The sequence below is a fragment of the Daucus carota genome, chromosome 9 (assembly GCF_001625215.2).
Source record: "Daucus carota subsp. sativus chromosome 9, DH1 v3.0, whole genome shotgun sequence".
Lineage (NCBI taxonomy): Eukaryota > Viridiplantae > Streptophyta > Magnoliopsida > Apiales > Apiaceae > Daucus > Daucus carota.
The window spans coordinates 31,996,312-32,012,208 of NC_030389.2; the positions used below are offsets into that span (position 1 = coordinate 31,996,312).

General features: G+C 34.0%; 2 protein-coding genes across 8 annotated transcripts; one reads left to right on the plus strand and one right to left on the minus strand.

Annotated features, from left to right (window-relative positions):
• The first annotated feature begins 1,671 nt into the window (after positions 1-1,671).
• Positions 1,672-7,541, plus strand: LOC108202716 (pentatricopeptide repeat-containing protein At1g20300, mitochondrial-like). Of its 7 annotated transcripts, XR_010287804.1 has the most exons (5): positions 1,672-3,253; positions 3,674-3,765; positions 4,149-4,233; positions 4,691-4,714; positions 4,811-5,378. XR_010287804.1 is itself a non-coding variant. In XM_064084964.1 (4 exons), the coding sequence occupies exons 1-4, from the start codon at positions 1,729-1,731 to the stop codon at positions 7,399-7,401; spliced, it is 1,653 nt and encodes a 550-aa protein (XP_063941034.1). In that variant the 5' UTR covers positions 1,672-1,728; the 3' UTR covers positions 7,402-7,541. The 7 variants fall into 7 exon arrangements, 3 of the variants coding, with proteins under 3 accessions (XP_063941034.1, XP_063941033.1, XP_063941035.1); XR_010287803.1 differs by having other exon boundaries at positions 4,691-5,378; XM_064084964.1 differs by lacking the exons at positions 3,674-3,765; positions 4,149-4,233; positions 4,691-4,714 and adding exons at positions 5,964-6,015; positions 7,396-7,541 and having other exon boundaries at positions 4,811-4,880.
• A 2,471-nt stretch (positions 7,542-10,012) lies between these two features.
• On the minus strand, positions 10,013-11,637 carry LOC108201442 (receptor-like protein 46). Its single transcript, XM_017369725.1, has 3 exons — positions 11,307-11,637; positions 10,583-11,119; positions 10,013-10,461 (listed from the first exon to the last, which is right to left on the minus strand). The coding sequence occupies exons 1-3, from the start codon at positions 11,635-11,637 to the stop codon at positions 10,013-10,015; spliced, it is 1,317 nt and encodes a 438-aa protein (XP_017225214.1).
• Between the last annotated feature and the right edge of the window lie 4,260 nt (positions 11,638-15,897).

A 15,897-nucleotide genomic window follows, 5' to 3' on the forward strand; every position in this document is an offset into this window, starting at 1 on the left:
AAATTGAATTAAACTGAAAATTTAAGTTTTGTAAGAATCAAATTCTAATTTCGGGTCAGTCGGATGAATTTCGGATTTTGTCTAAGTGAATCGGGTTGCGGATTGGGGTCATGTCCGATATTGTCACGACTGTTAGTTAAATATCTAAAGTACTCCCCAACCTGCCTGCATATATATCGTCAAATTACCAGTACAGAAATTGTCTACTCGCACACTTTAAGAGGCCTATAATTACTGCTATTTAAGGGAAAGATTGCGAGGATTGCATACTTGGTGATGGTGCTTGGAGCTTACATGATGGTGGAGCAATGCGGAACAGAGCTGGTGTTCATGCACCATTAATCTACACACTTTGTTCATGCACCATTAATCTACACACTCTTTACAGAGTTCATCAATTAAAACATTAAAAGATTTTAAAGAAATTAATAATCAGAAAACTTTGGAAGTGGTAATTCACTTCGAACTCTGCATAGAATTGGTCAAAGTAAAATATTTTTGGCCCAAATTATAATATGAATATAATTACTTTTTCCATAATCTTTCATGCATGTGGGTCAAAATATCTTATTATCCATTTAAACCACTATATAAATCAAATATATATCATTTTATCTATATTACTATTCATATATCTTTACTCAATCATTTATCAAAAATCAATGGTTTGTTTTTTTACTACAAAATCATTTCGAGTACTTTCATAATTGTCTCTAATATTTATCAAAATAATTGGGAAATTTATAATAGAACATAGCTAGGATGATCACATAAATATATATTTATAGCTATATATATTTTTAAATACATAACTAGGTTTCTTTATAAATTCTCAAATTATTTTGATAAATACTAGAGACAATTATGAAAATATTCGAAGCGGTTTTGCAGTAAAAACCAAACGATTATTTTTTGATAAATAATTAAGATGTATGACTAATGATGTGGGTAAAATGATATATATTTTATTTATAATGACTAAATGAGTCCTCGATGAGATGAGTGGGTCAAGTGAAAATTCCATCATTTTAAGAATTCCAAAAAAATTCATTAACATTTAAATATCATCAAATTTTAGTGGATAAAAAATATCAATCGAATGTTATCAAATTTGTAAATATACTCTGAAATTCTAATTGAATTCACCAAAAGTTGTGTATAATTTAAATCTTAATTGAATATCCCACCAATTTGATACATTTTATAAAATCTAAATTGAATATTTTCTGATTTCATAAATGAATAAAAATCTTTCAAAGTCTTAATCTAATACACTCTTTAATCCCATAATCTCATAAGACGCTAAATCGATTCTTCTTTTCAAAATCAGTAGCAGTTCACGAATCAAACCGGCTATTTTTCCCCTTTTGTCTTTAGACTATTTATAAACGATGTATTCATTTTTTTAGACATTCTTTTTTATTCTTTAAGTTCTTTTCTTTTAAAATTTTACTCCTGCGAAATTTTAATGTGATCTTTTTTAGGTTATAATCATTTCAGACGTTAAATATGATATTATCTAATATTCGAAAGTACTTACTTATTTTGATTTTGAATTATATACTTTTTCCAAGGAAGGAGATATTTGTATCTTCAATTCTTTTTTAATGAATTATGTTCCTCGTGACAAAAAAAAATATTAAAAAAGTTTTATACCATAAACCCTGCACCAATCCTAACACTATTTTTGGTATCCATTTTGGTTGCTAGCTTCCTCCCCCTACTGCCATGGCGGCCATGATAATCAAGTCAAAGCAATGCCTACGTCTCACCTCCCACCTCATCTCTCCTCTCTCAACACTCACCTCTCCAGCCCTACAAACTCTCGAAGAACCCGAATTAATCAAACCCATCCTCCATCTCTCCCCATCCGAAACCCTAATTTCAGACCAACTCCACTCCCTAATCAAAACCCACCACCGCAACAACCCCAACCCCACCTCCAATCTCTCTCTCCCCACTCTCTCCTTCGATCTCTCCCAAATCTCTCCCACCTCTCTCTCTCCCAACGTCGTTCGCCACGTCATCCAGAAATGCGGGTCCCCCCGCCACGGTATCCCCTTTACCCAGACTCTCGCGTTCTTTAATTGGGCTAATAAGTTAGTTAAATGTAGTGATGCTTATAATGATATGATTGACCTTTGTGGAAAAGTGCGCGCATTTGATGTGGCGTGGGGTTTGATTGATGATATGAAGGAGAATGGAATTGAGGTGTCGAATTCGACGTTTTCGGTTTTGATTAGGCGGTATGTGAGGGCGGGCTTGGCTAGTGAGGCGATTCTTGCGTTTAATAGAATGGGGGAGTATGGGTGTGTGGCTGATAAGATTGCGTTTACTAATGTTGTTTCGGTTCTTTGTAAGAAGAGGAGGGCGGTTGAGGCTCAAGAGTTTTTTGATGGGTTGAAGGGGAAGTTTGAGGCGGATGTTGTGGTGTATACTAGTTTGGTTAATGGGTGGTGCAGGGCGGGGAATATTTCAGAGGCGGAAAGGGTGTTTAGTGAGATGAAGGAGGTTGGGATTCAGCCGAATGTTTATACTTATAGTATTGTTATTGATGCGTTGTGTCGGTGTGGGCAGATTACGCGAGCTCATGATGTGTTTGCGGAGATGATTGATGCGGGATGTCAGCCGAATGCTATTACATTTAATAATTTGATGCGGGTGCATGTCAAGGCTGGACGGACAGAGAAGGTTTTGCAGGTGTATAATCAGATGAGGAAGCTATCTTGTGCTGCCGATACTGTTACTTATAATTTTCTTATAGAGAGTCATTGTAGGGATGAGAATCGGGATGAGGCTGTTAAGGTTATCAATACAATGGTCAGAAAAGGGTGTGAGGCAAATGCTTCTACATTTAACCCGATATTTAGGTGTATTTTGAAAGCAGGGGATGTTAATTCTGCTCACAGGTTGTTTGCGAGGATGAAAGAGATAAAGTGTAAGCCTAATACAGTGACATACAATATACTGATGAGGATGTTTGCTGATTCTAAGTCTGCTGACATGGTTATCAAGCTTAAAGAAGAGATGGACGAGGGTGAGATTGAGCCTAATGTGAATACTTACAGGATTCTGATATCCCTATATTGTGGGATGGGACACTGGAATAATGCTTACAAGTTTTTCAGAGAAATGATGGAAGAAAAATGCTTGAAGCCTAGTGAGGCAGTGTATGAAATGGTTTTGCAGCAGCTGAGAAAAGCAGGACAGATAAAGAAACATGAAGAATTGGTAGAGAAAATGGTTATTAGAGGTTTTGTGGCTCGGCCTTTATAATTTTTTCACATTGTTGTTTCATTTTTACTGCAATATTTACATTGTAACTTTGCAGTTTCAGTTTTATTCTCTTTGTTGTCTTAATGAGCTTAAGTTTATACACCAGCAAATTTTTGGGGTCATTACTGAAGTTGCCACAATTGTTTTTGGATATTTGAGTTACTTGAGCTTGTAGATTCGTAAATAAAGCAAGCAAACCTGTCAACTATGTCATGAGCTGTTTATAACTTGTGGGCTCAATTTAACAATTAATACCCCAAATTTATTTGACCTGTTTACAATCTGGATCTATAATCTTAATTCTATTATACGAGAACAAGACTGTTAGGTTGAGCAAATTCATTCAGTATATAATGACACTTCTGTCCTTGTTTTGCCCTTTTTGTCTACCCTCCAGATATGCATGGGTGCCTATTTCAAATTTTATCACAAAAACCGCCGGTTACCTTGTATATCTACACATAAACCCCCGCCTTTCTGATATTGCAGGTAATTGGCTTGGGTTGCTCCAATCGCAAAATCTTTATGTATCTGCTTCTTATGCTTTACATATTTAATATGATCGAATCAACATACAGAACCCATGTAATACTGTATTGTCGTGCTCTTGATTTTCATTTTTTTTTGGTAGTATTTTAAGTGGTTATATTCTTTAGATATATATTAATGTGATTGTTTGATTAGGTTGGTAGGTAATGTATTGTTTCTGGAAATTATTTGGTAAAATTGAGTGTTAACCAATGATTGGTGTTGAATAGAGAATGGTTTGTAATGCTGTGATGGAATGACTGAACCTGGGTGGTTTTTATTTGAAGCTAATGATTCTTAGTTTCTTAGTTGATCCTTAATTTTTTTATCCTAATGATTTCTAGGCACAGACATTTCGTGTCACTAATTGGTTTACTGCGCGAAGGGGAAAATGAAATGCTCCTGGTTTATTTGATCAATACATATTGTGTTGGAACCTAAGTTACCCGGACACGGGTATGGGTATCGGACACGGGTACAGATCCAAGAGTCAGATTCGTAGTTTTAGGATAATTAGGATTCGTGGACATGGATCGGGAATTAGACTCGGGTACGCGGACTTGGCACTTAAGTTCCACGCAAGTAAAACTTTATATAGACTGATTTATTATACATTCATAAAAATAGTGTCTATTGCACATAAATCACATAAACTGAAAATTGAAGCATAAAATCAATAGAACAACATAGAAACAAGTCATTCATGGATCTTGATCTCTATAAACAAGTTGAAACAAGGCCTAAGTTTTCATTTTGACCTGGTATGTTACAAGGTGAAGTGTCCGGTTGTAATAAGAAGGATCCGACTCAGATCCCATACCCACACCCATGTCATGTCCGGTGGACACGGGTATAGGCACAAAAATGGAGAGTCCGGGTAACATAGGTTGGAACTGCAAGGGGGCATTTTGTACAAAATTTAATATTACTTCATATTTTTATTGGTGCAGCAAGATGGATGCCTTATCTGCACATTACTAAAGCTAATAACACTTTTTATTTACAGGGATGTTAAGCCTATGTACTAATTTGTTGGATGATAACTGTGCTGCCATCACTCGGCCTTCAGGCTTAAGGTAACAGATTTCATATACTATCTATACATACAATTATTACAGTTAGCAACTGTTGTCCCATAAGTGAGTTGTTCAGAATTTATTAAAAAAACTGCTAACTTGTATACCCTGTCCTAAATAAAGTGCATGTTCAAGAATCATCAAGAACACAAGTAATGTGTATAGATAAATCCCAAATGTGTTGTCTTTGTTCTGGAATAAATTAGAGTAATTGTATTTCATATACTCCTTGTCATCATATTGTTGTTTATAAAATATTGGCGGCCAGTATATGTATCCCCCCAAATTAGTTCATGCTCAAACCCCATAAAAAACTTTCTAAAGAATTTAGTGTCTGCACATTTGGATCACACAAATATTTATAAAAATAAAATTATTTTAATCTTCTCTTTATAACTGAGTGGTTTATTTGCTTTAATATTTGCTTTAGAACATGTTTTATTGTACATCGTAGAGGGAACTATATTTAATTGTATATTGCAACCCCCCCCCTCCCCCTCCCCCTCCCCCCAAAAAACCCCACTTTAGGCTAAATTATCTCCAAGTGCTTATACAGACTATCTTAAATTTAATTGTCATGTCGTATGAACTAAGCTGCTTATAAATATAGTAGTGAAAACATGGACTTGACTTGACAAGGAAGGAGCTCAGTTAGTTGAAAATCAGTATTGGTACTAAGGTACTATGTAGACATAAGCCATATGTGAAATCATACGACATGTAACTTAAGTCCAACAGATTAGTATGGTTATAATCTACTTATTATTATGTATACAAGGGGATGACTTTAGAATGTCCAAAGCTCTACCCTTTGATCTTTCAACTACATGTAACTTAAGTCCATGTCCTTACAAGTTACAAGTCCAGGACTTTTGGCTCGTCAAGTTTATGTAACCTACATCTTGTATACACATAAATAGGGATGAACATTGAGCTTGTATAACACACAAGAGAAAAATATTACAACTTCACTACTGTTATATGCTATCTGAACTAGTATAGTATATTTGTTCTAACATGCTATCAGCACCATAGTGTTAATATAAAAGTACACATTGTATTTGTTATTGCATGGAAAGAAAGCTATCGTAAGGTTGTGACTTGGAAGCTCGTGACACTGTTCCTCTTCTATTACGTAAGTACAATACTATCATAACATGCTACTATTGTAACATGTTTTTGCTCCTTCATTTATCTTGTTTGTTATTTCAGAGTTAAATCATTGTGTGTTTATACTAATTGCATCATGATTTGTTTCTGTCCTAATGAAAATCAACTTCACTCCTATTAGTACATGCATAAGCAGAGTTATTATTTGGTACCCAATTGGTTTGGAATAAACAAAAATGGGAATATGTGGTTTGTTTGTTTGTTTTTCCGTGATCTCATAAATAAAATTTAATATATATGTTATACCATCTGCATGCGTGCTTCAGGTTACTAAAATTCAAGTAGAATGAATCTGGATACTAGAAGTCTAGAACTGGCTATCAGACTTTTAGTTGGGCCGCTTATAGGATTTTTTTCTTTTAAACTAAAATATCTAGGTTTGATAAAAGGTCAAGTCATATAATTATTAACAAATATATACAATATTTTATGTAAACAAAAGATATATCTAGTTTGTCAAAGGTCAAGTTATATAATTATTAACAAATATAAACAATATTTTATGTAAAAAAAGATATATCTTGTTTGTCGCTACATGTGGCATTAGGCTAGCAACCATTCTCTGTAACCACAAAATCACAAAGTATTGAATCCCAAACTAAAATAAGTAAAAAAAACTTAATTTAATTCCATAATTCCGAATAATCAAAGGGTCTATTAAAATATAATTGTAATTTCTTGCTTCTATTTTTAATGTAGTTATAATATTTCAAAGAATTAAAAACAAGGAATATCATTTTTGTATCATCTCATTTGTGATTTTTGTTGTTTCAAATTAGCACAATGTATTCAAAGAAAACATTAATAATTATGTAAAATATAGAAATTAAATATTATTTCTCTTATTAAAATAGATTGCTATTATTTAGTAAGAAAATAATGAACTTGGTTATTATAAACAATCAAGAATGTTGGAGCTTGGCTAAGGTTCGGCACTTTAAAAGAATTGTAGAATTTGATTCTCGTCTTAAAGTTTATTTAGCATTCATTTGATTACGCAAAATATGAATTCAACAATTATCATAAAAGATGATGAATATATGATAATATTAATTCTAGCACATTATTATAAGACGTGTGTCATTGGTCTATTAATCTTAAAAAGGGTCAAAATTCTTTACTAAATCTCTATATACATTCTCAAAGCCAGAGAACTTGTGTTCTTAATATTAGAAATTGGGGTTTTGTAATTTATGGAGAGTGTCTGTAAAGTGTAGTTGATCATTTGTTTTTGTAGAAGAGAAAGAGTGTCCAGATTATTCATCTTGACAGACAAGCCTGCTTAATATATACAAGTAGTAGAAGATAATGGATTGAGTTGGCTAATATATCCTTTTTTTGCTAGGTCTAAATGGTCATGATGCTCTCTTTATTAGCAATTCAAGGTTAGCATGTTTGATGCAATAAAATATATTATATTGGTGTCTCTGTGAAGCAGATACAATGAGCATATATACAGTAAAATTTTAAACTGATCGTATTGTAGTTGACGCCTGGTATTTTAGTGGATGAGGAAAACAATATTATTGTAATATTCAATGGATTAGCCAGAAGAATATGTTTGGTATCATTGTTTGCAACAAAAATAATTATACAACATTGAACCCAAACTAAAATAAGCAAAAAAATGAACTTAATTCAATTACATTGTAATCTTGCATCTAGAATATTAAAATTTTATTTCGTAGATATAATTTGCAAACAAGCTGAAATTTTTATTTTTATTGAAAATGAAAACATAACAATAATAAAGATATTCATTTCAGTCTATACTTAAGAGATATAAATCTCTCAAAAGACAGCAAAATCACAAGAAAAGCTTGAATAAATGGAAACATAGTTAATTTAACATCTTGAATTTATAATACTCAAAGGAAAAATGTCTCAATGAATAAAGAATTTCTATAAATTACTACATCTAGAACCACATAACTTACAATTGTCATTGTCCGCACACAGTTTCATAATATATGTTGCCGTTCCATTTGCACACCATGGCGTTGAAAATGCTAGGTAATGAGATAAGGGAAAACAAGCCTTTGAAATAAAAACCAATCGAGAACTTTTTCAGATCTTAATAGTCTATTCGGACCTTCCAAATACAAATTGATAAGATCCACTTGTGCAAACCTGCCAAATCCTTGAAGAACATTGACACACACATTGTTGAGAAGCCAATTAACCAGTTTATTAACTCCACTTCGGGTGGAACATTGAATGACATCAATGTCGGGACAAATTGCCTCTATTGGGTCTATTTCTTAACCCATGAGAATGTCCACAACGCTTGGATTGAGAAAGTCCTCCGTTGTTACCCACTACAATATTAGTATTTGACATATTTGATGGATGCGAATGAAGTTGGAAAGTAATTTGGCAGCGGCGGTTCAAAAGAAAAATGCACATATATAGACAGAGATTTAGGGCAGGGTGTTTTTACGGCGCCTTGAGCCTCAGATTTTAAATTTTTAATTATTTATTATATATTCAATTTTAATTTAATATTTTAATTGCTCTATTTTATGGGAATATGAATGAAAAATAAAATTTAACTCATAAAGTCATGCTTAAAAATAAAATTTTTACATATTTAAAAAATTATTTTAAATAAATTGTGTGTAAATTGTTAGATAATACATTTATGAGCACAATAATACATGTCATATTTACATATCATCTAGCAATTTACACACATTTTATATATTAAATAGTTTTAAAAGTATGTAAATATTATATTTTAGACATGACTCTATGAGTTAAACAAATTTTATTTTATTTTCACTTTTCCACAAAATAGGGCAATTAAAAAATTAAACTAAAAATGAATACATAATAAATAATTAAAAATTTAAAATCTTAGGCTCAAGGCGCCGTAAAAACACCCTGCCCTAAATCTCTGTCTATATATGTGCATTTTTCTTTTGAGCCGCCGCTGCCAAATTACTTTCCAACTTCATTCGCGTTCATCAAATATGTCAAATGTTAATTTTGCGATGGGTAACGGCAGTGGAGTTTCTCCAGCACGGCGTCGTGGACATCGTCGTGGGTCGAGAAATAGACCCAATAGAGGGCAATCTGTCCCGACTGTGGTGTCACTAAATGTTCCACCCGGAGTGGAATTAATAAACTGGATAATTTGCTTTTCTGTGTTGAATCGTGTTTGTGTTAATGTTCTTCGTGGATTTGGCAGGGTCGCGCTGGTAGACCTTATCAATCTGTATTCAGAAGTTCCGAATAGACTTTTAAGATCCGAAGAATTTCTTGACTTGATTTTTATTTCAGGGGCTTGTTTTTCCCCTATCTCATTACCTACCCTTCTCAACGCCATGGTGCGCAGATGGAACGGCGACATAAATTATGGGACAGTGCGGACAATGACCACCGTAAGTTATGTGGTTCTAGATGTAGTAATTTATAGAAATCCTTTGTTCATTGAGACACCTTTTGTTTGAGTGCTATAGATTCAAGATTCTAAATTGATTATGTTTCCATCTATTCAGTCTTTCTCATATTTTGTTGTCTTTGGAGAGAGATCTATATCTCTTCAAATTATGGATTGAAATTAATATCTTTATCATTGTTATGTTTCCATTTTCAATAAAAATAAGAATTTCACCTTGTTGCAAATTATATCTATGTTATAACATTTTAATATTCTAGATGCAAGATTACAATGCGATTGAATTCAGTTTTTTTTTTTTTTTGCTTATTTTAGTTTGAGGTATGATGTTGTATAATTATTATTGTGGTCATTAAATTTGATTTATTTAAACAATGATACCATACATATATATTCTTCTAGCAATATACTCCATTGGAAATTATAAGAATATTGTTTTTTCCTCATCAATTATAATACTGATCGATAAAAGGACATGTTTCCACACACCTATATTACGTCTTACATTTTAACTATATTTGCTCACTTATCTACTTTCACACAAACACCAATATAACATCTTTCATTGCATCAAACATGCCAACCTTGAATTGCTAATAAAGAGAGCATGATAACCATTTGGACCTAGTGAAAGAAGGGTATCTAAAGAGAGCATGATAACCATTTTTTTTTTTTTTTGTGTTGAAATGAGTAGCTTTAGATACTTGAGCTTTCCTAATGAAGCTGGAATATTACCAGAGAGCTTATTCTTCGACAAGTCTAGCAAAGAATAGAACTGTTGGTTATGACTTGAGAGACCTTGTATAGCATTCTTCCAGTTCACTGTAAGGTCATTGATTTCTAGTGTAAAAGTAAACATGCCCATGTAGGATCTAATCGCGCCCTCAGTCCAGCTCAGCTCCATTTCATTATCAATATCAGGTCCACTTACATATAAAGCCCAACCTCCAAATAGATTTTCCAACTCCGATGGGACATTTCCAATTCCAACAAGATTGTTAATTGAGAGATCTAGGATTTTGAGGCTACTTTGGTTGGAGAACAACTTGTTGGTAGTGAGCCATTAGATAATTGTTACGTACACTAAGAACTTGAAGGTAGGATAGTTGGGAAAGAAATTCTGGCAAATTACCTGTAATGTTGTTGTCATGGAGATCAAGATATTCAAGCATTATCATATTTGTTAGGTTCCTAGGCAACATACCAGAAAACTTATATCCCCCCAGTGCAAGAATACTGGTTCCTCCGCAAAATGACACAGGAATGTCGCCTGAAAGTTCATTAGAGGACAAATCAACATAAAAGAGTGAGCAATCTGCAGGATCAAAATCTGGGAATGTGTTTCCAGACAATTTGTTTCTTGACAAGTCTAATAGCATTAGTTGAGGGATATCAGCAATGGATCTTGGAATGACCCCGGAAAAACTGTTTGCAGACAACATAAGTACCTTGATGTTATTAGCATCACCTATATTTTCTGGCAACTCTCCTGAATAATTGTTTTTTGAAAGAGCCAAAATGGATAAACTCGCAGATTGAAATAGGCGAGATGTTATTGAACCAGTAAGCTTGTTACGCGACAGAAGTACACTTTTAACTTCCATTTCTGCAAGCCATATAGGAAATATTCCTGTTAAATTACAGTCGCAGAAAATCCATTCAGGAATGTCTGCAGAAAATTTGCATGATTTGAGAAAGCATACACTTAGGAACTATTTTGACATTGTTATTCCAAGTTAATGTGTTCCCTCCAAGATTTAAGATCTTGAGACTCTCTATGTTAAATAAACTTGAAGGGATTTCCCCCCAAAGCCTATTATTTTCCAACAGAAGTGTTTCCAACCTGATCAAGTTACTTATTGATGGAGGTATAAAACCACTGAAACTGTTTTCGCTCATGTATAATCTTTCCAATCCCTTCAAATACCCTATTGAATCTGGAATACGCCCCGAAAATTTGTTGTAATTGATAGAAAAGTGTTGCAACTTTGTCAGATTTCCAATCTGCTCAGGAACATATCCATCAAGCCGATTCTCTTCCAACTTTAGAGTCTTCAAATTTCCAAGCTTGCCAACTTCACTACTTAAACCATCCTTCAGTGAATTATAAGATAAATCAAGAAATTGCAGATTCTTCAACTGGAAAACTTGTGCTGGAATTGTGCCATTAAACTCATTCGAACTCATGTCAAGGTGAACTAGTTTCGTGAGATTAGCCAATCCTTTGCCCGAAATTTCCCCTCCGATAAAGTTATAAGAGATATTAAGAAGCGATAAAGATGTGATGCTATAAATGGGGTCTAAGATATTTGAATTGATAATATAGTGTTGTAGTGGAGTATAAATATCGCTAAGGTTTAGAGCTACTATGCTATGTGAATGGGAATCGCAAACAACTCTATTCCATGCACAGCAATCAGAAGTGGAGTCCCAAGACGGCAAGACCCCAAGTCCAAAAGTGACGGGTCTGAGGTGTTGTAGGCATCGACAAAGGAGGACTTGAAGCGGAGAAGGGACTGCTTTTGATGGGTTGGACAAGATGAGCATAGCATGAGCATGAAATTAAAAGACAAGACTACTTTGCTCAGGCTTCCTGTACTCTCCATGCTTGTGTTTCTTTTGCTAGTTTTTGTGAAGCAGAGTTGCTTAATAGAGTAAAGCACATGTTTATTGTGGAACCTTCTGAATTAATACCGTTGAAATGATACCGGTTCCAAGTTTGGGACCAATATTAGAATGTTTATATGAACAGATTAATGGCCATTAAGTGGTTGCAAGACAATTATTAAGTAGGACACAGAAGTATTATTGATTTCAAGACTAATCTACAAGAACAGGAGAAAAATTGAACAAGACACCATCTGATTGTGTCTTTCTGTAACACAAGTTGCTATTCTTCCGATGACTTTTCATTTCCTTCTCCTTCTCTTGTAGTCCTCGATTAGTTTTTCTTCCTGATTTTTCTGGGTGTGTCCATGGACACACAATAAGATAACTATTTAAATAGGTGACAAATTTTTATGGGCTCCAATCTCATTAATAATGATGATCCCTGTTTATACAAAAATCTCCACCAAAAAAATCTGCCACCTAAGTAGGAACTAGTTGTTACTATGTGCTAATGGGCATAGACTAGAAAGACCCATTTCTTTGACAGAATAGTCATCGATTAGTTATTTACAGAATTTTCATGTGATAAACCGTATAGTGTAATTTCGATTAGTTGTGGCAAAAGTGGCATGGTTCAAGTTGATTAGCCAAGTATGTCAAGTTGATTAGCCAAGTATGTCAGCAAAGTGTATTGAAGAAAAGTGAAGAAGCTTAATAGCTACTGTAGTAAATAGTTTTCCTTGCCAAGAGTTTACAGTTTCAGCGCTCCCCTTCATCGACAGTTGTTATAAATCTTGGTAGACTTGTAGTTTCTTTGGGATCAGGATTGAAAATTCTTTGTTCAAATAATGTATCAGTCATGTTCTAGAAATATTATGCATATATACATACTCCTGCTAATTAGATCGACAATTTAAACACTATTCCAGGCACTACAAGTATTATATCCAATCCTGTGTTTTTGATAAAAATTATACTATAGAATGTTTTTAATGTAGCAAGCTTCAAATTTAAGTTACTTTCGCATAACAGTCGCGTTACGTACTCCTAATCCTAATTTTCACTTAGCAGTGAGTAGATTCAAGACTGATAGATGCTGTATTCTGGTCGAGTTTTTAGAAAGGTCGGCTGGGCGGGATTTTACCACTTAGCTTGTTGCTACTCACATCTAATACTGATAATTAATTTAGCTTCTGAAATGATTGTGGAATTGTACCAGAGATATTCTTGTCAGAAAGGTCCAATATCTCCATACTTTCCGGATCTCCAAAACTTTGGGGTATATATCCTGAGAGTTCATTGTAGGATAGGTTGAGTAGCTTCAGTCCTTTGAGATTTCGGAATGAATCTGGGACATCACCTGAAAACTTATTGTTCGACAAGTCTAGGAAAGTATAAATATGTCGATTATGACTTGAGAGACCTTGCATAGCATTCTTCCAGTTCACTATTATATCATTACAACTATAAATAAGAATACTATAGGCTTAGTGAGGTTCCTAGGCAGGCTTCCAGAGAACTTATTTTTCCCTGGTGCAAGAATACTACTCCCTCTGTCCCATTTAATTCTATACGTTTCTTTCTAACTGCTCGACACACATTTCAATGCTTTTATAAAATATAATTCCGTAACTTATTTTTGAGATTTTCTTTTTCTGTATAAAAATATAACATCCAAACTTTAATTCAGAAAAGAAAAATTTTAAAAATAGATTGCACAACTACACTTTGCAGGAGCATTAAAGTCCGTGCCGCGTCCCCGTCCCCCAATGTATACTACTCAGGGGGACGGAGGGAGTATAAATAAGAAGCCGAAATCAATAATAATTATAGCTAGAACCTTTCTAAATCGAGCTTTAAGGTAAAAAGGAACACTGCTCAGCTCACTACATTATACAAGTTTCATTCAAAGTTGCAAAAAGTACAAGTGAAAGCTGCATCTTCTGACTTCAAGCTCCATTCAGAATATGAAGGGACTCCCCTTCTTTTCGTCTGATATTGGAGAAACACTATACAGTTTGTAACATGAAATTACATGAAAATTCTGCAAACTATTAATTATTGACCACTCCTCAGGCCTAGCCAATAGAGGACCAACACTCATTTTAAGACTTATGAAATATAGTTCCTAAAATATTTTAAAATTCTTTTTATTTTGAATAAAAATTAAAAAAAACAATTTTTCTTTAAAATAAGTTACAAAAGTTAATTTTACAGAAGTCTTAAAATGTATGTTAATCAATATAAAAAAATTGTATAATAATAAGCGGAACGGATGAAGGAGTACTAAATAACGAAAAGAAAAGTCAATTGAAAGAATAAGTAACTTGTGGTACAGAAGGCCACACAAACATACGGTTTCTTGTTCAACTTCCTTCCAGTTCTTGTAGACAGACCTTTTTATGTGTTAATCTACACTTGAAAATGTCTTGCAACCACTAGTTCGATGGCAATTCATTAATTCATTTGACCTTTGTAATCGTAGACTCAAACGAAGACTGAAAGTATCTTTGCCTTGCTGAGGCCTTGAGTAACATTGAAGAAGGAAAAAAAGAGCTAGATAAGAGACAAGTCGATCAATTACTGGCTTATCAATCAGTAATAAACAATCAGTCAAAAAAATCAACAAATTTTTTTTGAGTCATCTAGGAAACTGTATACAATCTTATATAACCAGCTCCATTTCACAAGAAGCAGAACCAATAAAAGTAACACAATGGCCAAGCCACTAAGCATGATCGAACTAGTTGTTCGGTTGTCTTTCATTTTCTTGCTCGTGCCATGCTTATCTTGTCCTGCTTATCACAAACAATCTCTTCTTCACTTCAAGTCCTCTTTGCTGACCAGCTACGAAACCTCAAACTCGACATCCTTTGGCTTGGAGTCTTGGGACTCCATTTCTGACTGTTGTAAGTGGTCTAGAGTTGTTTGCAGTTCTCATTCTCGTGACGTAACAGCTTTGCAGCTTGGCGATCTCCATATGCGTGCTGGATACAATGAATACAATGGATACAATGTACGAATCTTGGACCCTATTTATGGCATTAGATCCTTGAGGTTGACCCGATGATTGTTTCTGCTTTCTTAGAGAGCTCATGATTTGATACTGATGGGAAAGATCAGATGTGGTATATCGAGAAGCCAATAAATCCAAAAATTTTTTGGCAGTCTCGTAATTCCCAAACTGAAGATTTATCTTAGAGACTGAAGAGTTTTCTAAAATATGTAATAGCCTGATGATTTTTGACATCCCACTTTTCAATACGATCTTTAAATTTGCAGTCAGTTTAATCTTTTTCTTTCGTCGGAATTGTAAAATCCCCATTTACATAACGCTAGATTCTTTTTCCCTTGAGAAAACTACGCATAGCTTGAGACCAAGCCAAGTAGTTTGAGCCATTCAAAATTGTTTGTATTGGCGAAGTACATTCTTTTTCCATGATAATTTGTGTTGAAAGAAATGCTTTTCGTAGGCAGGAGGGGGATTTTGTAATATTCGAAAAGTCAGGGACAAAGATTTGAGTTTTTGAAAACCAAGATTGTGTTTAAAAAACCAAGCAAAGTCTCGGATACTTAAGTGCAATATACCCCAAGGAACATACTGCCAGTATATATATTTTGGCCCAAGTAAAAAATGTTTGGCCCAAAGCGGTGAACACTTTTAAAGTAGAAACAGTCCAAGATCAAAAATCAAGAAGAGATGCACCGAGCAGATAAAAGCAAACAAGCTCAGCTATGCGTATGCAAACAAGCATGCCAGAGAAACAAGATTTATAATAAAAACTGAATTTAAAGATGAGATTCTGGGTTACCAAAAGAGAGACCGGCAGATCTGGT